This window comes from Oncorhynchus gorbuscha, linkage group LG04 (assembly GCF_021184085.1).
Source record: "Oncorhynchus gorbuscha isolate QuinsamMale2020 ecotype Even-year linkage group LG04, OgorEven_v1.0, whole genome shotgun sequence".
In the NCBI taxonomy this organism is placed as follows: Eukaryota; Metazoa; Chordata; class Actinopteri; order Salmoniformes; family Salmonidae; genus Oncorhynchus; species Oncorhynchus gorbuscha.
In genome coordinates, this window is record NC_060176.1 from 54,912,106 (window position 1) to 54,938,595 (window position 26,490).

At 45.1% G+C, this 26,490-nt stretch overlaps 1 protein-coding gene across 1 annotated transcript; it reads left to right on the forward strand.

Moving 5' to 3' along the window:
- Nucleotides 1-1,645: 1,645 nt before the first annotated feature.
- On the forward strand, nucleotides 1,646-24,559 carry LOC124034310 (transcriptional activator MN1-like). The gene is made up of 2 exons (XM_046347322.1): nucleotides 1,646-6,314; nucleotides 22,834-24,559. Exons 1-2 carry the CDS (start codon nucleotides 2,723-2,725, stop codon nucleotides 23,043-23,045), a joined length of 3,804 nt encoding a protein of 1,267 aa, XP_046203278.1. The 5' UTR covers nucleotides 1,646-2,722; the 3' UTR covers nucleotides 23,046-24,559.
- Nucleotides 24,560-26,490: the final 1,931 nt, after the last annotated feature.

Sequence of the window (26,490 nt, forward strand, 5' to 3'; positions counted from 1 at the left end):
GTGAACTATGCACATTTCACTGTGGGTTACTTTGCTTTTTATAAAATATAGGGGTAGTTGATACCATTTCAATTCTGCAGATGTAAAGCCCAAATGTAAAAACACTTCAATGTGAAATAATTTAAAGTGTTAAAGATTGTTATCGATTATGGTATCCTTCCAGTAGATCCGATGCTATTGATCTTTTAAGGGGGATTATCATTGTGGGGTAACCCACCAATTCTCTCTACCCCCCCTCTCTCTCTCTCTCTCTCTCTCTCTCTCTCTCTCTCTCTCTCTCTCTCTCTCTCTCTCTCTCTCTCTCTCTCTCTCTCTCTCTCTCTCTCTCTCTCTCTCTCTCTCTCTCTCTCTCTCTCTCTATATATATATATATATATATATATATATATATATATATATAATCTTCCCCCTCCACCCCCCAAAAACACTCTATCTCTAAAAATATTGACTATATCACCTAAAATAGGTAAACATGCAATCGTCTATAAAGTCCATAATCATTTGAACAGTTCTACGGCCCTGTGGTTGGATCGTATGTGAAACCTTATTTTATCTCAATATATCACTATTATCACTGGCGCTCGTATTTTGATCTGCTACATATTATCTCTTAGCAGCAGGCTTTAAATCAAAGAACAGCACCTCTTCTGCTACGATACGCCAGTCCGTTTAAAACACCTTAGAGGGCAATGTTTTAGGATTAGCCTAGATAGGCCTTTATTACGTTTCTGAAAATAGCGTGATGCACATAACCTACATTTCATTATTTTCAGATTTGTTTGAATAACATAGCTTGAATATTACAGTAGCCGAAGTATAAAAAGGTTGACTTGGTGTTTTCTCTCGCCTGCCCCTTCCCCTTCATGCCAATAAACATCACATAAATGTGCTTTGTTCATTTATAAGGTAAACCAAATGATGGTCATGTACAGTTCATCTCAATGGAAATGTTCATTTGCTGTTTAAAGTGCGTTAACATTACAAACTCCGGGCCAGTGATTGCGCCCTGGCATTTGTTTAACCAATGCTATTGTGAGATCATCTCTCTTTGATTGAGCGTAGCTTAATTTCCATTTCTATCAAAAAAATAACATAATATACTAGCATAAAGGCGTTAATTCAAATAACATAATATACTAACATAAAGGCGTTTATTCAAATAACATAATATACTAACATACAAGCGTTTATTTAAATAACATAATATACTAACATAAAGGCGTTTATTCAAATAACATAATATACTAACATAAAGGCGTTTATTCAAATAACATAATATACTAACATAAAGGCGTTTATTCAAATAACATAATATACTAACATAAAGGCGTTTATTCATTCAGATTTGTATGTGCTCTATAACAAATAAATAGATTGATCTCAAATAAAAAACAAAAAGCAAAAATGGCCATAGACCATTTAAAATACAATGAAGCAAGTAACACACCTGGCATAGACTCGAATACACTTTAGTTGGGGAGAAGAGTGCTCTTTCAATACACTAACGTTACTCTCTCGTTCATCCACATCTTGGACCACCTTAAAATATGGACCCTCCCTCTGCACTGGCACTCCGCAGCCTCCGATTGGCTAGGTCCTCGTGGATGGAATTGGTTGCGGAATGCAAAACTTGTTGCTGGTTCCCTGAACGCGTTGATCTCACACAGCGCCAAGCGCCGGACAAGAGTGTGATCTATCTGTGAATCGCTCCCAGCTGGAATAGACCAAACCAGAGTCAGGAGCAGAAGGAGTGCGTTATATAGTGTGAGAGAGTGAGGGAAAGAGCCAATAGAGGTTCCGCGCCTTATGCGTGCTTGGAGGGCACATGAGCAGGACCAGTTGGACTATGTTGTCAAGCCGCGAGTAGTGCGTGCCGGAAGCTCGGGGACACGGTGGCGCAAAAGCGACTTTCCTGATAGCCTCATGACTGGGCTGTATTTTCCCTCCGGACTTTGTCTCAGACTTGAAATGGTAGAATTGTTAATAGGGCAGTTATAAGACATTTCACCCAGAACGGTGGGAAATGGTTTCTTTTGATTTTACAACAACGACCAATTAGAATTATACTTGTGCAGGTTGCCGGTGGATTTCTCAAGAAAGGCATCTTGAAAGGACACTCCAAACTGTGCGTCCTATGACATTTCACAACAGCTGGAGTAATGAAGTTGACGAAGAAAATTGTTATGTGTTTATTTAAATGTTTATACGCCTTGTGATCTCTGTCATAAATTAGATAACGGGTTTGATCAAGTTTGCAAAGAAGAAATGTGCTCAGAAATGTTGGAATATGATATTATATCTAAGTCACATTGCAAGTGAAAGATATTTTGTATTATTTGTAAACTAATGGAAACCAAACGCTTGTAGAAATACACGGGAACGAGCAAGGACAGACTTGTAGCCTATGTACGTGCTTCGTTGGACATACGTGTAGTGTTCTCTCCCTTTTATTTTCCTTGCAACACTTTAGGTGCAAATTGGATTTTGGAAAACACAATGAGTATTCATTGGGTGAGTGAATAGATTTAAGATCCATTGTCTAATTTTTAAATCAGAACTTTTTAAGATATCAAAATAGCCCGTCTGGTCTATTGAGGCATTTCTCATCTCTTTTCGTTTTTGTCCTCTTTTTTTTGTGTGGAGAGGAAGGAAAACTGGGGCTAACAATAGACTGCCTATGCCAGCTGAGCTGGCTGTCATGCGGGATTGATAGCGGGGAAGTATGTTTGGGCTGGAGCAGTTTGGTTCTCAGATTAATAGCAGAAACCCTGGCCAGTCAGAGAGAAACATAAACCAGCCAAGACTGAACATGAGCTCCCATTACAAAAGCCCTGGCTTTCATGCAGGAGGCCCGCCTGGTGCAGTGGAGCCGGGCATGGGCCCTCTGAACGAGCCTCCAATGCTTGGGCTCAATATGAACATGAACGGTGAGCAGTATGGTGGCTTTCATCCCAGGGGCCACTCAGACATGCATGCAGGCAGCGGACTCCAGCAGCAACAGCAGCAGCAAGGACCAATGCATGGATTTTTTAACAACCATCAACCTCACCAAGGCCATCCGCATGGCCACCAGTCTCACCCTCATCAACACCATCCTCATTTCAGTGGGAACTTTGGAGGCCCAGACCCAGCCTCATCCTGCCTGCATGGTGGCAGGCTGATGGGCTACAACAACAATGGCATGGGGCCCCAGCAGGGCTTTGGAGAGGGGTTTGACCCCCTTGCTGAGGGCCAGGCAGGGGACAGCTTCTCCCAGCAGCAGCAGCAACAGCAGCAAAGATCCAGTAACATGCCTGAGTTCCAGCACCACGGCCCCCCAAGCGGCAACCACGCTGTCCCTGCCCCCTGTCTACCCTTGGACCAGTCACCTAACCGGGCAGCATCCTTCCATGGTCTGCCCTCCTCCTCCTCTTCCTCCTCGGAGACCCATGGTCTGGAGCCTCGACGGATGCCCAATCAGGGTGCTGTGGAGGGATTAGAGTATAATTTCCCCAGCGAGCCCCCAACTGGACATTTTGACGTACCTGTATTTTCTCCATCAGAATCAGACTCTCAGCTGCCCCACTTTGGGCCAGGAAGGCCGGTGGCTGGTGGAAGTTTCCCTGGAAACCCTGCCATGGCTCGGACACCGGGTATACAGGGCATCTCCAAAGGGCACCAGCAGCCTCCCCCACAGCCCCAGCAGCCTCAGCCTCCCCCACAGCATGGAGTGTTTTTTGAGCGCTTTGGGAATGGCCGTAAGATGCCAGTGGGGATGGACCCGGGGGTCAGTGCCAGACACACTCTCATGCAGCAGCAGCAGCAGGCTGGTTTGATAGCACGACAGAACTCATGCCCCCCAGGCCTCCCCCGTCCTCCCCAGTCTGAGTCGGGCTCCACCAACACCAACATGCTGGATGGTGGCGTCATGATGCCTGGCCAACACAACCAGTTTGAGTATCCTATTCACAGACTGGAAAATAGGGGCCAGCACCCCTATGTGGACCCCATGTTTAATATGCAACAGCCTGCTCCCCCTCCTCCCGCCCAACAGCCTCCGAATCAGAGGCTGCAACACTTTGACAGTCCTTATATGAACATGGCAAAAAGGCCCAGATTTGAGTTCCCTAACGCACAGGGAGGGGAGAATTGTGGCACGTGGGGCAGTGGCATGCACAATGCGCAGGGCATGGAGAACCATCTCTCTCCCTCGGCCTACCCTGGCCTTCCTGGTGAGTTCACCCCACCTGTAACAGACGGTTTCCCCCCGGGTCCACTCCAGCATGCCGGGCCTGAGCAGCAGTCTCTGCAACAGCGGCAGAACGCGGCCATGATGATCAAGCAGATGGCTTCTCGGAACCAGCAGCAGAGGATGAGACAGCCCAGCCTGCAGCAGCTAGGTCACCACGGCGACGTGCCTCCGGGCCCCATGGTTCATGGAGGCCCAGTGGGGAGCATGCCTCAGCCCAACTTTGACAGGGAGAATGGAGGCAGGATGCCAAACTTTGAGGGTCAGAACCCTCATATAACTCAGGAGAACTGGTTCCCCGGGTCCCACCCACCAGGAGAGATCATGTCACGGCGTATGGGGGGAACGGGCGGGGAGGCTGGGGCCCACGACATGGGGCTGCAGCAGAACGGAGCTGGTATGATGTTCAGGCCGGGCATGAATGGGATGGGCATGCAGGAGCCAATGAGGATACCTGGAGATGGGCATGTACAGGCCCTCCACTCCCCTCGTATGCACCCCCAGTTTGGCAACAACATGGGCAACCTCTCCCAGATGCAGTCCCCCGGAGCTGGAGTAGGACACCCCAACGCACCATCAGATAGGAGGCCAGCTGACTTCCCCGCCGGGCCATCCATGGGAGCTCAACCAACGTTTCCTTACGGAGGGACAAACCGTCAAGGGCCACCACATAGCAATCCCCAGGGGGTGAACACCTCACCAGGGAGCTACCCTACTCCATCTGAGTTCCCCCCAGGCCAGCGGTCCTCTGTCAGTAAGCTTGGGGCACTCTCCCTGGGGAACTTTAGCAAAACCAGCACTAAAGACAATGTTTTCGGGCAGAGCTGCCTGGCAGCCCTTTCCACAGCCTGCCAGAACATGATAGCTAGCCTAGGGGCCCCCAACCTAAACGTAACATTCAACAAGAAGAACCAAAATGAGGGCAAGCGAAAACTGAGTCAGACGGAGCAGGACATTAATAGCAGCACAGTTAACGGGACTGGCAGTGCTGGTCCTGAGTATTTTCAGAGCGGCACTTCCCAGAACAGCCAGATGCCTGGCACTGGGAATAGCAACATAAAGCCTGCAGGTCAAAACCAGACGCTGCAGGGGGAAGCCAGTGCCCTCTCCCCAAATTACAACATGGACGCTACCCCATGCAATGAGGGGAAAGCAGCAACAGGGAACGGGAGAGGGAGAGGGAGGAGAAAAAGGGACAGCGGGCATGTGAGCCCTGGGATCTTTTTTTCCTCTGACAGCGGAAACCCTGTTGTAAGTCCAGGCCAGCAACCCCCTTCAGCTGGCGTTGGGGAGAGGGGTGGGGGTACGCCCCATGAGAAACCCCTCCCGTCCCCCTCCTGGGGAAAGGGAGATGACCAGATGCTGGGGGACCAAGCAGACCTGATGTCTTCTCTGGACAGTGGCATTCAGAGTGTCACCAAATCTAACAGTAGCTCACCGCACGTGGACCTTCCTGACGATGTCAGCACCCACTACGTCAATGAGGATGAGGTGTCCTCTAGCTCAGATGCAGGAGGTGCTCCTGTCACCAAGCCCAAAGGCAGTCCGCACATCACCATCTCACCCAAGCTGCAGAGGGGGGAACATGGCCTGATGAATGGGCAGAAGCCCCTAGGCATGCAGGGCCTTACCAATCACACTACCTCGACACCCGACAGCTATGGACTGAGTGCTGGTGGGGGCACGGTGGGAAACGGAGTCTGTCACCCAGGCACACCTGGGATGGAGCAGGTACGCACCCCATCCAGCACCTCTGGCCAGGACGACATCCACCCTCTGGAGATACTGCAGGCCCAGATCCAGCTGCAGCGGCAGCAGTTCAGCATCTCAGAGGACCAGCCCCTGGCCATGAAGAATGGTAAAAAGAGTGGCGACTGTCCCTCACAGAACGAAGACAATGAGCTGGCGAGCTGCAGCCCGGATGCTGGGAAGGGCTCAATGGGCACTATTGACCTTGACACTCTAATGGCAGAGCAGCACGCCACCTGGTATGTGCCCAGTGACAAGGCCATGATGGATGGGCCAGAGGATGACAAGGCCATGGCACCCTGGGAAAAGACTAAGAGCCAGAATAACAGCAAAGAAGGTAATTCAATATGCTCTATGATCATATTTGCCACATTGTTTTACTATCTGACTATTATTGTCTTATTACTGTCCACACACACACACACACTTTTATGGCAGTCAATCAACTTATCAGCACATAGTGTTGTTTTGCCTCTCAGATGAGTAAAAAAATATTTAAACTCTGGAATAAGTCACGAAGGACTTCCTTTGTGCTTGTAGCCTATGTCTGCAGTTATTTGGAAATCTGTTTCTGAGGATTATCTCAAGTCAATACAATATTGTGGTGTGGACAATATCATTATATAGGAGGCTACAAGATGATATATGATAAGATTAGTATTTTAACTTGCATGAGTTGAATTGGAGACAAGCAGGCTCTCTTCTTGCACTGCTGTCTTTGAGTATAGCCTAAGCACTGTAGACAGCGTGGAGGGTTGTTCCGTAACTCCGAGTCTTGTGGACTCTGAGGCAAAAATCTCCATGTTCTATGTTTCACATATTCTATTGAAAAATATAAATCAGGTATTTACTCGAATCGAGCTTTACATGTAGAAACATAAATAATGAATTTCTGACTTGTAATCGTTTTTACACAAGGGATAGGCTATTGGACAACAGGCTATTTAAGGATTATAAATGAAATACCTAGCACTAACCAGGAACATTTAAAAACATTGACTTGTAGTTAGATGTGTTGTTCTAAGTCATCCTTAACGTATTATTTGGTGCTTGTAATGGATTCTTCTCTTGTAGAGGGACTTCAAAATAACAGCCAGAGAAAAGTCAACATTTCCTGTGGTTCTTTATCTGGGTTTTCAGAGTGAACAACCACACTGAGAAGATGAATAGGTTTCTGAGGAGATGCGTTTTAACAGCAGGTTTCCCCTCCATACATATCTGTTTGTTTTTGTTATTACTACGGGATAAAATACGTGATTGGAGACTGGATTGATTTTTAGATTAGTCCATATTGAGAAGGGAAGGGAAATTACTATAAACAAGAGTATCTTAAGCTTTTATTTATTAACTTTGTGTTTCCTAAATATGATGTGTCCTCGAATAAAAAAAAGATTTACATTGAAAATGGTAATACTATTAGACAATGATAATAATAACCGTAAGAATTATAAGAGTAAGAATAATAAGAAGAATGCAAGTCTAATTCAGTTTTTGTCATTTGTTTAAAAGTTTGGGTTCTATTTTATTGCCAGACAGTTTTTCTGCCTGCATTGGTTTAGGAAAAAAAATGGTTGGTCACGGTATACAAATGGTTATTTCTGTAAATAATTGAAAAACAAATGTATTTAGTGTCCTACACCACGACACTGTTGTATAATTTTAAGTGCTTGTTGAAATTGGTATAGTGTGATTAGAAACGCTGGCTGGCGCTTTACATTTTACGTCAGCGGTTTGAAAACGGCTGTCAATCATCTTTTGACATTAAACAACACAAATAATTTTCTACTGTCTATACATTACCGGTCATACCTAAGTCCTCTGGTTAGTTTTAGTTCATAAACAGGTAATTAAAGAAAATGTGGGAATAATGCTTATGGTTATTATTATTATTTCCCATTATTATTTCCTATATTGTTTATATTGAGATGAGGCTATAGCTACAACAAGTACATTCAATTTAATTCAGTGCTGAAGTGACTTTTAGTTGACTGCTCCACCAATCCATTAATCAAAGGACAAACGTAAGCCTACTTCATATTTAAATTCAAGTTATTAATTCAATATTTCTGGTGTATGTCCTCTTTTAAGCGTACGGTGGGATATGTTTCTGTGCAAATGTCCTCTTGTGTCTTGATGTATTTTGTTAGGCCACTTTTTGTATGGGACATTACAAAAGCTATAGATAAATAGAAATTGTAAGTCAGTCAGTGCTGCAAAAGGCGGCGGGGTAGCAGTGAACCACGCATAATTAAATCGCCACGGCCAGAGACAAGCCACCAAACCGCCTTTTCTCACGTGAATAGGTAGCCCCCAGCGCATATTTATTCAATATCCCTTTGTTCTGACTAACTGTGGGAGCAGAGAGGGGAGGGGGCTCCATGCACGGAATCTGTGATCAAGGCGCATTGTTTAGGAGACAGAGGTCAACCAGACCGGCCACATTCTCCCTCTGTCCATTTTTTTTTCAAGACCCATATGTCTTAGATAGGCGCACGTAGGCGATTCTACAGAAAATGCACAGCAACAGCGGCCATCTCGATTTTGTTAAAGTATTTATTCTCTCCCGTCTCTCCTCACTATCTCCGCAAATGTCCCCCTCTCCAATTCCCCTCCCTGCAAGCATGAAACGCATGTCGCTTGGGCGAAATCGATAGCTAGTTAGCACAAACCATGTCTCTTGACAGTTTCTCATTTGAGTGCTGCAGACGGAAAAGATGAAAAAAGGGTTAAGGTGTGTTGCTTGATTTTAAATTGGATGTGATTCAGAGACGCGCAAAAGTCTCTGCATTCAAATGAAACCATAAGTTTCAGATAAACATAAATAGCGCCTTATGGTTTTAGTTGCATTTATGTATTAACCTAAATATTACACCTAGGCACAATCAATGAACAGTTATGAAATTATTTGACATATTCTCTTGCAAAATGCTAAATCCTTGAATTCTAAAAGTCATATTTTAAAGATTTCATGGAACTTTGAAGTTGAGCTGTGTGGAAGTGGAATAAAAATATTGATGAATGTAGGCATTTGTCTGTTTTTGCAAGTCATGGAGACTATTTGTTTTGTTTCTAATGTCTTGTTGCAAGTCTACCAGCTGGTTAACAGGTGAACCCTAACATGGTCATTGCCTGTGCCTGGATTCTGCCCTATTGCTAAATTACAGTGAACGTTTAATATAGTTATGTAGTTTTCTTTTTAAATTATCTTGTTAGATATCAAGGTTATCAGTATTCCTACTATTCACAAGATAAATTATAGTTAGCATGTAATAGTAATAATAATCCTAATAATGTTTTAATGCTATGATAGCTGGTCTACAATTTAGAAATAGAACAATTTGTATATATATTTTTTACATCAGGATTTGATCATGGTACCTTTTTATTCCCGTATGATGTGGCTAATCAATTCAAACGTTTTCAGATCACACATTTTGATTGAATACACAGCACATTTTGCTAAGCAGCACGGTCTTGATCATATGGATAATTTGTATTGAAGTTTTTTTTAAATCCACGCATTTTGATAATTTTTCCATGTCACCCTCGGAGTTGATCATATGACACCATTTTAGGTGTTGTGCACCAGGGGTGTATCACATTAATTTAGTTTAATGTTTTGGCAACCCTCTCTCCTGGTATCTGTCCTCATGCCTCTGTCCTATCTCCCATCACAGTGTCCTGAAGCTAGGGATGGGGTGGGGGTCTGCATAGGTCCTGACATCCTGGGAGCAGCTTTAAAGGCCCAGTGCAGCCGTTTTTAGATAAATATCAAATTATTTCTGGGTAATAATTAAGTACCTTACTGTAATATATTTCCATTTAAATGGGCAACTATAGCTTTTTAGCTAAAAACGATTTCTCAAGCAATAATTTTACTAGCACTGTCTGGGAATGGGGAAACTGAAAACTAGCTGTTATTGGGCAGAGAGGTTTGGAACTCCGTTTGTTATTGGTCTATTAACCAATTTACTTCATGGTGATGTCACCATGGAAAGCCGAAACTCCCGCTCATGGAAACCTGCTGATTAAAAGGTCATGTGTACATTGTATTTTCAATTATCAGGAAAAATGACTGATCACATTTTTACAGTGTTAGTTTCATCAGCTGTTGTACAATATCACATAAAACAAAGGCAACCCCTTTTTAATGCACTGGGCCTTTAATAGTGAGAGTCCTGAGTAATTGTGTTAATTGGGCGCTTTATAGGCTGCACTCAGTGTTTTTACAGGAAGTTGAGTTTAACCGCCCAATTGAGACAGGTGGGTTATGGGCCTGTGTTTATTTGGGGAGGGGGATGGTTGCAGTGACATTTGGTAATAAGCCTCCTTGTGTCTAGCAGGGATACTAGTGGTAGTGCCACTGGGAGGAAAGGACCTGTGCTGTTTGGGGCTTTGTGACTATAGGTGAGGTCTCAGCCAGTGCAGGGGTTGGAGATCACAGAACAGACTGTATTATCAGGTATATTGGTAATGGAGCCAGTGGATGTATAGGTGATGTTTTCAGGCCAGAGCTTGGTGCCACAAGTGCCTCATAGGAATATGGAATTTGATAATGCAATTAATGCATTGTACAGGTCATTCTATAGTAGCTTCTATGGGATAATTAAGCAATAAGGCCCGAGGAGGTGTGGTATATGGCCAATATACCATGGCTAAGGGATGTTCTTATGCACAACGCAGAGTGCCTGGACACAGCCCTTCACCCTGGTGTCTCTTCTGCTCTAATTATGTTGGTAACCAGTTTATAATAGCAACAAGGCGTCTTGGGAGTTTGTGGAATATGGCCAATATACCACGGCTAAGGGCTATATCCAGGCACTCTGCGTTGCGTTGTGCAGAAGAATAGCCCTTAGCCGTGGTATATTGGCCATATACCACACCTCCTCGTGCCTGATTGCTTAATTATGATACTGTTAAAGAACAAAATGAACAAAAATGTGTTTGTTGTATTTTATGTGTTGATGTCTGTTCACACAGTGTGTCTCAGCTTTTCCTGTATGAGGTCCCACTGTGGTTATTTACAAAGTGATATGTTCCTCAGTAACGTTCCCAATCGGACCCATCCATAGCGTATCCGATCTGTGTGATACCAAGCAGCCAAAGCTAGTCACTAAGACACAGTAATGTCTGCTGTAGGCATGGGGCCTTTAGACCCTGCTTTAACTAAAGATGCCCGTTGTCCGTGAAGTGAAGGAACTTGGCTGAATTTTCACCAAAGTGATGAGTGAATACATTTCCCCCTCCTCTTTTTCATCTGTCTTTTTCCCTCACCCTCTCTCCCTCTCTGCTCCTTATATCATAGCCAGGACCTGACGGTTTGTTTTGAAAGACATGCACACTCTTGATAACAGGCAACTTGTCGCCCTAGGAAATGATTCAGTTGGTTGTATTTTTATTTAGAGAGTTTTTGCTTCCGTTTTGACCACACAGTGAACGTTGTGTTGGTTTTGTTATTTACGGTGTGTTATCACTTTGTACATACAGTGTGAGGATCTCTCCTCTGAATGAACATGGTCTCCCACGAAACACAGTCACTGTTCTAGTTGTGGTTGAGGATGCTCCAGCTTGCTGTTGGCATGTACGAGAGCAGTGGGTAGAGAGGGGACTTGTCATGCTTAGACACCCTGATTAGGGGTGTCTAAGCATAAAAAAGAACAGGCGTATTGACATGCCCCCTAAAGCGACCTGGGAAGAAAGGGGAATATTCCTAAAAGACCACCCCACTTTCCCATCTCTGTTGGTCTATTGACATTTCACTCCGTGGACAACTCTCAAATCACATGACTCATTTTCATTTCCTGTATTTCCTTTCTTAAAGATGTGATTTCTTAAAGATGTGATTGACATTTGGTTGAATGAAGAGAAAACAGCTTGGGGAGGTCCGTGTTCCAGATTCGTCATTACAAGGTGTTCCGTATTGACTTCCTCAACAACACACGGCCAGACAGTGCAGCACTTTCTGCACTTTCTCACACTGCAGTAATAATAATAGTTATCATAATCACAGAAATTAGTCCTGGTAATATTGTTGCCAAAAGTGCCAATTCATCCTGTGGAACCTCCTGTCAGTTGACATGGTTATTGACAGATAATGAAGAAAAATGAGGTGTTAGACTTTCTTATGTGAGGATCATATTACAGTTAGCATGTAAATATCAGGAAAGTGCAGACTTTGAGAAATGTAAAGTTGGATCTTTCTACCTTTTCTTTGAAATATGTGTTTTTTCTTCCTCTGTCTCCTCGCAAAGTCATTTCTGTCTTCCTTTGTGGATGAATCCCTAGGGTTGAAATAATATCACACAATTCCTACACTATCAGCAAGAATCAGAGGGCATTAGGACTGCTTTTACCATGTAAGTGTGTGTGTGTGTTTGTGTGAGTGTGTGTATGTGAGAGAGATGAGAATATGGAAAGTTAACAGTGTGGGTTTTTTAGCTGTTAACATCATGTCTGATTTATGCAGACTTGGATCACAGGCTTGTGGTTTCAGACCTTTTCTCAGGTGTCTTGTATGCTGGAATAAACTCTTTTCTCAGGTGTCTTGTACGCTGGAATAAACTCTTTTCTCAGGTGTCTTGTATGCTGGAATAAACTCTTTTCTCAGGTGTCTTGTATGCTGGAATAAACTCTTTTCTCAGGTGTCTTGTATGCTGGAATAAACTCTTTTCTCAGGTGTCTTGTATGCTGGAATAAACTCTTTTCTCAGGTGTCTTGTATGCTGGAATAAACTCTTTTCTCAGGTGTCTTGTATGCTGGAATAAACTCTTTTCTCAGGTGTCTTGTATGCTGGAATAAACTCTTTTCTTAGGTGTCTTGTATGCTGGAATAAACTCTTTTCTCAGGTGTCTTGTATGCTGGAATAAACTCTTTTCTCAGGTGTCTTGTATGCTGGAATAAACTCTTTTCTCATGTGTCTTGTATGCTGGAATAAACTCTTTTCTCAGGTGTCTTGTATGCTGGAATAAACTCTTTTCTCAGGTGTCTTGTATGCTGGAATAAACTCTTTTCTCAGGTGTCTTGTATGCTGGAATAAACTCTTTTCTCAGGTGTCTTGTATGCTGGAATAAACTCTTTTCTCAGGTGTCTTGTATGCTGGAATAAACTCTTTTCTCAGGTGTCTTGTATGCTGGAATAAACTCTTGTGCTGGTTCTCACACTACTCGCAGCTCCAGCTCTGAGAATTCATCACAGTATGGTTAAAGTATCTGACTAGTTATGTCCGGGTTCACCACAACTTATTTTAGCTCTACGTCAGTGAAGGACAACCCCTACTAGGTTGTAGTAATTCACAGTAAAACCCAATAGATTTGTAGTAATCAGTACTGATGGCATGCGATGAAAACAAAACCATTGCAATATTTCCATGAGCTGCTAGCACTTATAATACTGGTCCATCTGAGTGCCAGGCAAGCGCAGTAGCAGCATAGTTTAGCTGTGTAGTCTTCTGTCTTATAGACACTGCAGCTTAGAACAATACTTTTCATATTTTTTGCCTGTAGTTTGGAGTGTGTACAATCTAGTTTGAAAATGTTGTTTCTAGATGATTGTGTGTATGTGTGTATCCACTGTATGCTGAGGCCTTTGCTTTGCAAGACATTTACAACCACTGACAGTCAAAGGAGCCGTGTTAAAAAACGTCTTTCTTACTGGTGTAGAGAGGAAAGTGTAAACAAAGGTGTCAGTCCTTTTGCTTGCTGGATTTCTGATTCTTCAAAATAGCAGCTCATCCGGTATTTTGCTTTCCCTGGGGAAGAGCACTGAAATGAACTCAAACTTGTCTCAGCGTGCGTGTGGTGAATATTCTCCTTGGATAGCGCGTAGAATGGAGGTGTATGTGTGTGTCAGTTTATGTGTGTTAGTGTGTGTGTCTGTGTCAGTGTGTGTGTGTTAGTGTGTGTCTGTGTCAGTGTGTGTCTGTGTCAGTGTGTGTTTTAGTATCTGTGTCAGTGTGTGTATGTTAGCGTGTGTGTGTGTGTGTGTGTGTGTGTGTGTGTGTGTGTGTGTGTGTGTGTCTGTGTCTGTGTCTGTGTCTGTGTCTGTGTCTGTGTCAGTGTGTAATTGTCTGTATCAGTGTGTGTGTTAGTTTCTGTGTCAGTGTGTGTGTTAGTGTGTGTTAGTGTGTGTGTGTGTGTGTGTGTGTGTGTGTGTGTGTGTGTGTGTGTGTGTGTGTGTGTGTGTGTGTCTGTGTCTGTGTCTGTGTGTGTGTGTGTGTGTGTGTGTGTGTGTGTGTGTGTGTGTGTGTGTGTGTGTGTGTGTGTGTGTGTGTGTGTGTGTGTGTTAGTGTGTGTGGAGGTGTTGTCATGCCGCCAGCAGCAGTTTTGCTATTTGGCATACAGGTAGTCGTCAGGCGTCTTTAATTTGTATTGACAAATGAGTTATGACACCAGAGCTGCTTCTCCTGGGAGAGAGGAGAGACAGGAGTGTCTTTAATTTGTATTGACAAATGAGTTATGACACCAGAGCTGCTTCTCCTGGGAGAGAGGAGAGACTAATGGAGTGATAGCCGTTTCTCCTGGGAGAGAGGAGGAGAGACTGATGGAGTGATAGCCGTTTCTCCTGGGAGAGAGGAGGAGAGACTGATGGAGTGATAGCCGTTTCTCCTGGGAGAGAGGAGGAGAGACTGATGGAGTGATAGCCGTTTCTCCTGGGAGAGAGGAGGAGAGACTGATGGAGTGATAGCAAAAGCGAGCAAGATGGAAAGAAGTTTCTGTTTTTTCTGGGAACATCTGAGGTTTCACTGTTGAGGCAAGCAGGATGTTAATGGCTGTCATTTGCATAATTTTAAAGCGAGAAAGAGAGAAAATAAATATTTCCTTTTCTACCCAGTTCCATTCTCCTGGACTCTTTATATTTTCCAGGTCAGACATTAGACATTCAGATGTTAGAAACTATAGTTTGGAGTCTGTTTGGAGTCTGGCTTTGAGGTCCAGAGCTGAGTTTGAGGGACTAAGGCTTAATACTGTCATTATACCACACAGAACTATACTTTTAAACCAGGGGTGGGGGTGGAAAAGGTACTCAATTGTCATACTTGAGTAAAAGTAAAGATACACTACATGACCAAAATGATGTGGACACCTGCTCATCAAACATCTCATTCCAAAATCATGGGCATTAATATGGAGTTGGTCCACCCTTTGCTGCTATAACAGCCTCAGCTCTTCTGGGAAGGCTTTCCACTAGATGTTGGAACATTGCAGTGGGGACTTGCATCCATTCAACCACAAAAGCATTAGTGAGGTCGGGCACTGATGTTGGGCGATTAGACCTGGCTCGCAGTCGGCATTCCAATTCATCCCAAAGGTGTTTGATGGAGTTGAGCTCAGGGCTCTGTGCAGGCCAGTCAAGTTCTTCCACACCAATCTCGACAAACCATTTCTGTATGGATCTCGCTTTTTACACGGGGGCATTGTCATGCTGAAACAGGAAAGGGCCTTACCCAAACTGTTGCCACAAAGTTGGAATCACAGAATTGTTTGGAATGTCATTGTATGCTATAGCGTTAAAATTTCCCTTCATTGGAACTAAGGGGCCTATCCTGAACCATGAAAAACAGCCCCAGACCATTATTCCTCCTCCACCAAACTTTACAGTTGGGACTATGTATTCTACTGGCATCCGCCAAACCCAGACTCATCACTCCAGAGAACACGTTTCCACTGCTCCAGAGTCCAATGGCGGTGAGCTTTACACCACTCCAGCCGACGTTTGGAATTGCGCATGCTGATCTCTGGCTTGTGTGCGGCTGCTCGGCCATGGAAACCCATTTCATGAAGCTCCCGACGAACTGTTCTTGTGCTGACATCACTTCCAGAGGCAATTTGGAACTCGATAGTTGAGTGTTGCAATTGAGGGCTGACAATTTTTATAAAGTAGTAAATACTATACATCAAATTCTTTATTTTAGGCAAACCAAACGGCATAATTTGCCAACGCAGTATTTGTTTTTAGTGAGTCCACCAGATAAGAGGCAGTAGGGATGACAACATGCTATATGAATTGGACCATATTGCTGTTCTGCCTGAGTATTTGAAATGTAACCAGTACTTTTTAGTGTCAGGGAAAATGTATGGGAGTAAAAAAGTACATACTATTTTATTTAGGAATGTAGTGGAATAAAAGTAAAAGTTATCAAAAATATAGTATAAATATAGTATAGATACACCCCAAAAACTGCTTAAGTAGTACTTTACTTAGTATTTTTACTTAGTTAGTTTACACCACTGCGTTTACCTCGATAATTATAGACATTTTGATTGCACTCTTTTAAGGTTTGTTGCTTAGTTGAAAATTGAAAAAATAGTACACTTTTTTGTGCAACTGGTGCTTATGATTTTGAAGATCATATTATGTTAATTTCTAAGTAAATATCATTATTTTCTTCAATCAAGGGTAAATGTATTTCTTTATTCAAAGGACAATTATTTCAGTCAATTCTAATTAGTCATTTGATTTCAAGTTGTAAACAATTTCTATCACATGAAAAGAAAGATATGTGAAAATAAAATGTAACTTTCTGTAAATTGGCAACCTAACTTCTTCAACTGAGGACTAGCTTGAAATAAAGATTGCATGTTAAGTGTTGTGGGGCTGAGCAGGTCAGCCTCGATAACCTCCAGCACCCCCCCTCCCAGCCCCTCCCTAACAGATGCTCATAATCCCTAAATTCCCACTATTGTCATGAGTGGTTGGTGTTTCCAAATGGCCAAATATACATAAACAGAGTGTGTAGTGACAGGCTGAAACAAAATAGAGAGCGAGACGTAGATCAATATGTCACCAACTTGGATGACATGGATGACAGGTCCTGGACATGGTTTTGAGTTATGCAGGGGGTACTAAATCACTTCCTGTGTTCCCATTTGTGTCTAGTTTCCTAAGCGCGTCTTGCGGCCTAAGGGGGAGTTGTGTGTGTACTAGAGAATGGCTGAGGAGGAGAGACCGAGCCAAGGTCTGCCTGCCTGGGCAAGTTTTTGTCCTTCTTGTTGCCAGGGAACAGAGAGGAAATTCAATCCAAAATAACCCCTGTGCCCTCGCTTGTGAAATGTAACCCCTCCTCACCATATCCTCCCTACTCTGAGGGAAAGGTCACCATGTGGAGGTGGTGGTGGGGGGTTGTAGAAGGCCTCCCATGCCATACTCCCCCACCACAATCACCAACCCCCAGGCCACCATCAGATACCTGGGGTTGTCCTCTTATTTCTCAAACAGGGATTCCTGTAGACACTCACACACCTAGTTGGAAGCAGAGAATGTAGGACAAATGATTTGGTGTTTTTTGTCATTCTGACTAAGCGGTCACATAACAGTCTCATTGTCATTACTCAGCTGGGTGATCTGCTTAGCGCAGTAGCTAGTACCTGAGGTTCCGGAGCACAGGTCCTGCTCTTAGGCACTGTAAACCTCCAGGAAAAGTTTTAAAAGACCTAAACGTCCAAACTAAGCCTTGTTGTAGTGGAAATTAGGCATTTCTTTTTTTACCATTACTCCTCACATTGTCGAAAACCAGACGTTGTATCTATGCACTGTGATGTGTGCATTGTGCTCCCGGACATAGAATGTTCTCTCATGGCTTTAGTGTTAGTTGTTATGCTAAAGGAATCTGACCTGAATTCACTCACTGTCATAGGAGCAGAGGCCTCTGGGTGTTTTTGTCAGAGAGTGCAGAGGCTGATTGGGCTGGTTTGTGTTCAGTGAGGATGGGGTCGAGCCCTGGAGAGCAAGGGGTTAAAGGTGAAGTGTCGTCATGGAAGTATAGTTTGGGACAGAAAGGGCAGAGGGCTACCGCATGGGACGGCCGGAACTCTTCGGCTCCGAAAGCGAGGCCAGTGAACGCCAAGGAGCACACACACACACACACACACACACACACACACACACACACACACACACACACACACACACACACACACACACACACACACACACACACACACACACACACACACACACACACACACACACACACACACACACACACACACACACACAGTGTATTCTTGTATTTACTTCAATGCACCCTACACAAAGGCAGGCACATAATACATATTTAGCTATCATAATACTTCATTTTGAAATACATTTAAAACATAATAATGACCGTTATCTTCATCAATTTACAATTAAAGTTTAATCATTTGTTGACCTTGACAATTATATTTCGATTCAGAGAATATTATATATATATTTTTTTTTCAATAAGGAAACTTCCCAGTGTTGTTTGTAGACATGGAGAAATGCTGGTACGACATGTGTGCTAGTGTCAGGCCGTCAGTGCTGCGAAAAATTGGTGTCAGCCAGACAGAGAAACACAAACTGAGCGGTGTGCTGTGCTGTGGATGTTCTCTTCATGACACTAGTGGAAAGCATTGTTGTGTAAATCATCACTAGCTGTGTCTGTGTGTCTGTGAGACGGCTCTACAAGCCTACGTGGAGGAGTCCGACTGTAAATCACACAGAATTACATCACTTTTAGAAACAGGCGAGAAATAGAGGTGTATCATATCAAATTGAGCATTTAAATTGCCATGGTAATCTTGTCTGATGTTGTAATATGGTTAGGGATGTAACTGTATTTGCAGTTCAGCTTAGTTGGTTGGGGTATTATTGTTTTCTTCTTTATTAGGTATTCCCCCCTGTGTGTTGAAGCTAAACACTCATTCTCCGAGATGAATAGCCTATCCTTGAGATATTACTGTGGATATGAACAGTATGCTGCTTGGCAATATAATGTGAGTCGTTGAACAACCTTAACAAGATACCTGTACGTTTTTATTGAAAGCAAGATTCCACAGCTTGTAAAATGTCACAGTGATTTGGGATTTAGATCTGTGTGATGTAGAATTTCACACCGCTGTTTCCACTTTTGAACAAGTACGCTGCCATGGATAATGCTTAATATTTAAGTGTAGCGTGTCGATTTTCCACCAAAATCACATCTCTCTCGGCTCCCAGGGTATTAACTAGAAATATCCACAGATACTCTAATGCCATTTGTATTGTAATAGTACGGTCTGGTCAATTACCTGGCTTACTCCTGAACTGGAGAGCTTTATCATTTTTCAATAAATATTATAAAGAGCACTATTTTTCTGCTTTTAATAACACCATTTGAGAGGCACAGTGTTTTGATTATAAAAACATATAGTTTTAAAGTAATAAACTGGTGGACAATCACTACATGGTAAAGGATTCTTTATGTGAAATAGAAGGTAATCACTGGTAATGCGGATGTTTTTATTTTGATAAATGTCAGTAACGTTGTCACGTGAGCTCACATCTGAGCATAGCTCTGGGACAGTGGGAGTGGATGACAGTGTGTGTGTGTGTGTGTGTGTATCGAGTATGTGTAAGCTGTGCACTTGCTTTGATGTTTACAGTCCTTGTCCTTGCATGTATGAGGCTGGGGGCCATGTCTGTCTGTTTTGGGACCACGTAGACTGTGTGTGTGTGTGTGTGTGTGTGTGTGTGTGTGTGTGTGTGTGTGTGTGTGTGTAGCGGCAGCTGAGAGGTGGTGTGGATTTGGCAGTGGCGGTGGTTGGCGGTGTGTTTTGTGGTTGTGTTGTCAGATTGCTGTGTATCAACAAAGAGCCAGGGGAACGCTTGGATGCCTATCCGGGCCGGTGTGGACCCTGCTGTGCCCAGCTACCATGGGCTACCGGCTGGGGCTGTCGGGGGGGGGTGGTAGGAGGAAGCACAGGGAGGAGGAGTTGTGGTCCAGGCTCACCCAGTGTGATTGTCGTCCGTTCAGTGGTGTGTGGCAGGGCCCTCTGGCGAACGCCGGCCCTTGCCACAATCACCACTAATCCCCATACCTCCTTCTCCCTGCTGCCTTCCTCTTTCCCCCACCGTCGCTCCACTCAGCCTCCTGAGTCCCTGGGTGATTTGTGGGGAGGAGGAGGGAGAGAGATGCGGGAGCTTGGCTGCCTGACCTTTTACCAAATCCCTCCGCTTTTCCATTCCAGTGGTCACGGCCCAGACATGCTGGGGGGCAAGGCTGCCTCACTGCCTCACTGCCTCCTGCCTCCCTGCCTTCCCGGCCCTAGCCTGTCCACCCAGCCTCCCTGCCTTCCAGGCCCTAGCCTGTCCTCCCTGCCTTCCAGGCCCTAGCCTGTCCACCCAGCCTCCCTGCCTTCCAGGCCCTAGCCTGTCCTCCCTGCCTCCCTGCCTTCCAGGCCCTAGCCTGTCCACCCTGCCTCCCAGCCTTCCAGGCCCTAGCCTGTCCACCCTGCCTCCCTGCCTTCCAGGCCCTAGCCTGTCCTCCCTGCCTCCCTGCCTTCCAGGCCCTAGCCTGTCCACCCCGCCTCCCTGCCTTCCAGGTCCTAGCCTGCCACCCTTCCCTGCCTTCCAGGTCCTAGCCTGTCCACCCTGCCTCCCTGCCTTCCAGGTCCTAGCCTGTCCACCCTTCCTCCCTGCCTTCCAGGCCCTAGCCTGTCCACCCTGCCTCCCTGCCTTCCAGGTCCTAGCCTGTCCACCCTTCCTCCCTGCCTTCCAGGCCCTAGCCTGTCCACCCTGCCTCCCTCCTTCCAGGCCCTAGCCTGTCCACCCTGGCCTCCAGGTCCTAGCCTGTCCACCCTGCCTCCCTGCCTCCCCTAGCCTTCCAGGCCTCCCTGCCTTCCAAGCCCTAGCCTCCACCCTGCCTCCCTGCCTTCCAGGCCCTAGCCTGTCCTCCCTGCCTCCCTGCCTTCCAGGCCCTAGCCTGTCCACCCCGCCTCCCTGCCTTCCAGGTCCTAGCCTGTCCACCCTGCCTCCCTGCCTTCCAGGTCCTAGCCTGTCCACCCTGCCTCCCTGCCTTCCAGGTCCTAGCCTGTCCACCCTTCCTCCCTGCCTTCCAGGCCCTAGCCTGTCCACCCTGCCTCCCTGCCTTCCAGGTCCTAGCCTGTCCACCCTTCCTCCCTGCCTTCCAGGCCCTAGCCTGTCCACCCTGCCTCCCTGCCTTCCAGGCCCTAGCCTGTCCACCCTGCATCCCTGCCTTCCAGGTCCTAGCCTGTCCACCCTGCCTCCCTGCCTTCCAGGTCCTAGCCTGTCCACCCTGCCTCCCTGCCTTCCAGGCCCTAGCCTGTCCACCCTGCCTCCCTGCCTTCCAGGCCTTAGCCTGTCCACCCTGCCTCCCTGCCTTCCAGGCCCTAGCCTGTCCACCCTGCCTCCCTGGCTTCCAGGTCCTAGCCTGTCCACCCTGCCTCCCTGCCTTCCAGGTCCTAGCCTGTCCACCCTTCCTCCCTGCCTTCCAGGTCCTAGCCTGTCCACCCTTCCTCCCTGCCTTCCAGGTCCTAGCCTGTCCACCCTTCTTCCCTGCCTTCCAGGTCCTAGCCTGTCCACCCTGCCTCCTTACCTGCCCTCTTTGCCACTCTGTCCTGCCCTGGCCTTGCTTCTCAGGCTGTGTGTTGTTAACATTACGTCATAGCTGCTCCGGGGAAGCAAAGTGAGGGAGAAATATATACAGAGAGCGAGAGAAACAAAAAAGTAATTCGGAAGAGAGAGAATAGCTAAAAAGAGAGTGTGACACAGAGAGGTCATATTTTTATCTTCTCTCTCTCCTTCCATTCTGTCTTTGTTGAACAGTGAGGTGGGCTGATCTGTGGAGTAGTGGTGGTGTGATGTTCAGGCACTGTGCCCAGAGCAGAGTGTGTATCATAGTCTCTCCCGTCTCTGGCGCCTGAACCTCAGCATGTCTGAGCTGTTTAGAGCCTGTCTGTCTCTACAGCTACGCTCCCACTCAAAGGCCTCAGACAAACGTCTTTGTCGTTGCAGTAGTAACATAACAGGGGTGGCTGAGGAACACAGCAGAACAGTGTTTTGAGTGCTAAGGACAGATGGGAATAACCTGATAGATTTTTACAGCAGGTATCCCACCATGTTCACACACTCTTTATTTAATGCTCAGAGCGTGCTTGGAGGCAGACCCTAAACAAATGATGCAATGTTGCAGTCACCAAAAGGGCTTTCTGAAACCTGTGAGAGTAAAAGTCTGACTACCTACACTCTCTCTTCTTTTTTCTTCTTCTCCGTCTCTCCTCTCTCTCTCTCTCTCTCTCTCTCTCTCTCTCTCTCTCTCTCTCTCTCTCTCTCTCTCTCTCTCTCTCTCTCTCTCTCTCTCTCTCTCTCTCTCTCTCTCTCTCTCTCTCTCTCTCTCTCTCAGTATGCTGTGGGTCTATATCATGGCAGATGACACGTGACGCCATTGCTTTTATGTATAGTTTAGCCTAGCACGTTCTGTCCTTGTCAATCTTGCTCTCGTTCATTTGTTCTAATACGGCACAAGCGATTTGACTTGGAGGATGGGTTATACATCTCTACAGTCAGCGTTCCCCATGTTCCTCTAGAAATGCACGGGTGATTTTTGTACGACCTTGGATAAACCTATGTATGGATTTTCCGTAAGCTTGGTGCGGCCATTTAATGTGGGCTTTGACACCATGGTGACGTGGGGTCGATACCGCAGCAGGGTCATTATACCAGTAAATTGGGTCAAGTAGGGTTAGAGGTCAGCCCTCTGACCTCACGACCAGAGGTAACTGAGGAGCGCTCCACATTTGCACGGGGGACCAGTACTGAATTTGTGTGTGTGTGTGTGTGTTTGTGTGGTTACCACAGGCAAGGAGAAGGTGGGGCATGGGTTTAGAGCAGTGTCCTTTTCCAGCCAGCAGTATGAGGAGTGGGAAAGGGGGGGGAGGGGTTGAGTGGGTTGCGAGAATTATTATTTCATTTATAAAGGGGCTTTCATGATTAATTATAATGTGATCTACATATTAACCAAGTATGTTTATTTTGGTTGTTGATGCTAAATCTGTGTTCCTCAGTGCGGGCCAACTTACTAACCCTCTCTTCTCTCTCTGTTTGTTTCTCCTGTGCAGAGTCGGAGCTGTCTCAGAATAAGGCTGGAGTAGGGGTGGGAGCCCAGGGGCCCGTAGGGGGCAATGGGGGGAGCCACCTGCAGTGCCTGTCCGTCCACTGCACAGATGAGCTCGGGGACAGTAAGGGCCGAGGGGGGCCCGTCTCCTCTTGGCGCTCCCTGCACTCCGACATCTCCAACCGCTTTGGGACCTTTGTGGCGGCCCTGACCTGAACACAACCAGGCCAGGAGATGGAGGGAACATCGGATGAAGAGAGAGAGAGAAGGAGAGAGGGAGGGAGGGAGAGTCAGAGTCAGTGGCAGATGACAACTATGAAGACAGCAATGATGATGACGACATAAAGGTGTTGATGATGAGGCCACTGCATCGGCTCTCGCCTGTTCAGGGAGAGAAAGACATATACACACCCATACACACTTGTACACACACATCAACACATACACACTCATGCTCGCACATACACACTCACACACAAAAACAATCTTGGATACACACTCACTCATGCATCGCTGGACTATACAGCTTGGGCTCTAGTCAGTGGTGACCACATCTGGAAAACCACAAATCAATCTATTTTTATTTTATTTTATTTTTAAGAAAAAAGGAGAAATGTCAATGGAGGAAAAGAAAAAAACTAAAACTGAAGAAACAATAAGACAAAAATGACCTTGGCTGTATTGGAATACCAGTGTTGAATCTCTGTTGGGTTATATTCTCTAAATAAAAATAGCCTCACAATATTTGGGACCTTTGTGATCATCCTCACCACTAGAGCTGTCCCCTGTACCTTTACCCCCTAGCCATGGTTCTCTCTGTGGCCTGGAGATGGTACTACCCACTATGCCTGCCCCCAGACTAGCGTATAGATCACTGAGCCCAGGCCTCGGGCTGGCAGAGCCACCCTGACCCATACTGACCCGTTGAGGGACTCTGGTGGTCTTTGTCAGCCAGAATATGGAGGATGTGTGAACCAGCCCTTCCTCCCTCCCGTGGCTCTCAGGTGTATAGAGGGATGAGAGCAGCCCTGTCACCAGGACCTCTCCCCTCCAACCAAACCTCAGGCCTGGGAAGCCCATTGTCAGCCAGAGACACAGGAACCTGATGAGATTTTGGCCCTTTGAGACACCATACCTCACAGCCTCAGAAGGCTACCCTCCTCAAATCAAATCAAAATCCTGGTTCAATAGAACTGACCTGAACCCTGATGCAGGGGGAGGGAGATGGAGAGATAAATTGTTTGTTTTTGGGTTGGAAAAGGTATCAGCAAAAAGGGATTTCTTTATACATACTTCTCTCTTTCACTTCCTTCCTCTTGTATTGAGCTTGGGCTCCAACACAGGTATACAATACAGCCAGTGGAAATAGTAGGGGATGTCAAAGAACAATTTAATAAGGGAAATGGAAAAAAAAAATCTTGGTATTGCACATGTAAAATAAGAGAACATTTGCTGTGTGTTAGGCAATCTTGGTATTGCACATGTAAAATAAGAGAACATTTGCTGTGTGTTAGGCAATCTTGTAATCTTTAAATAAAACTTCTGTTGGATTTGAATTTGTGAAACAATAGATGGAGGACTGTGACGGCAACGTGCGAACTGAGTTTCTTTTTTGTTTTCTTTTTTTAATAATATGTAAAGTGCAGTCGTCTGTTTTCCTGCATATTGTATATATCTGTATATGTTTTATTGAGTAACTAAATAACAATAAATATGACGTTAATGGTGAATTTGATGATTGCTTGTTTTTATTAATGTTGTGCAGAGGGGTTGGGTTAAATGTGGAAGACAAATTTTGGTTGAATGTGTTCAGTTGTGCAGCTGACTAGGTATCACCTTTCCCTTCCCTTACCTTTATCAGTCATATCAATAAAGTCACAATTTATGACTTAAAATAATTTAATAATGGAAATATCGCTCTACTCAGAAGATATCTCATACACTGTATTACACAGGGATATTCATTGTGACAAGTTTGTTTCGGGAGGACTAGTATAGCAGCAGAAAACAACAAAGTAAACTGGCAGAAAGATATTATATTGTATTTTTTATCGGAAGGTGGTAGTTACGATCAAGCCAAATAATGATTTAGCCTACAGTACTACTTCAGTGTCGTTCTATAGGTCTACCTCATTGCCTGACTCACCCTCCCTCTTTCTCCTCCTTCTGTTCTCGGACTCCACCCCCATCTGCTTTTCTCCCCCTCTCACTCACCTGCCCTTTATGGGTCATCTGCATGGATGCTTAATGGTAATCAATAGCTCCCCTTGGGCCACCTCCGAGGTGTAGACATCAATGCTGTCTAGCAGGGCTGGTGATCAGCCTGCATCCCGCCATTGCATGCCTGCCTGCCACATAACACACATACACACAACACTGTATCAGCCTTGTAGAGCTTCTGTACTGGAAAGAATGCACACATGTACACCAACACACTCTCTGCACATAGAACACAAATAGCCCATTGGGCACACCACATAATTTCAATGGGTAATATTTGGTTGAGATTTGATCAACGAGATTTAAAATATATATAAACAATTGTATAATATAAATATATATATGTATATATAGTAGGTGAGAGATCAGCTTTATCATAGCAGATTATATATATATATATATATATATATATATATATATATATATATATATATATATATATATATATATATACTGTATATACAGTGGGGAGAACAAGTATTTGATACACTGCCGATTTTGCAGGTTTTCCTACTTACAAAGCATGTAGAGGTCTGTAATTTTTTATCATAGGTACACTTCAACTGTGAGAGACGGAATCTAAAACAAAAATCCAGAAAATCACATTGTATGATTTTTAAGTAAGTAATTTGCATTTTATTGCATGACATAAGTATTTGATCACCAACCAACCAGTAAGAATTCCGGCGGCTCTCACAGACCTGTTAGTTTTTCTTTAGGAATCCCTCCTGTTTTCCACTCATTACCTGTATTAATTGCACCTGTTTGAACTGGTTTCCTGTATAAAAGACACCTGTCCACACACTCAATCAAACAGACTCCAACCTCTCCACAATTGCCAAGACCAGAGAGCTGTGTAAGGATATCAGGGATAAAATTATAGACCTGCACAAGGCTGGGATGGGCTACAGGACAATAGGCAAGCAGCTTGGAGAGAAGGCGACAACTGTTGGCACAATTACTAGAAAATGGAAGAAGTTCAAGGTGACGGTCAATCCCCCTCAGTCTGGGGCTCCATGCAAGATCTCAACTCGTGGGGCATCAATGATCATGAGGAAGGTGAGGGATCAGCCCAGAACTACACGGCAGGACCTGGTCAATGACCTGAAGAGAGCTGGGATCACAGTCTCAAAAAAAACATTAGTAACACACTACGCCATCACCACACACGCAATGTCTGCCTGCTCAAGCCAGCACATGTCCAGGCCCGTTTGAAGTTTGTCAATGACCATCTAGATGATCCCGAGGAGGAATGGGAGGAGGTCATGTGGTCTGATGAGACAAAAATAGAGCTTTTTGGTCTGAACTCCACTCGCCGTGTTTGGAGGAAGAAAAAGGATGAGTACAACCCCAAGAAAACCATCCCAACCGTGAAGCATGGAGGTGGAAACATCATTCTGCAACTGCACTGTATTGAGGGGAGGATGGATGGGACCATGTA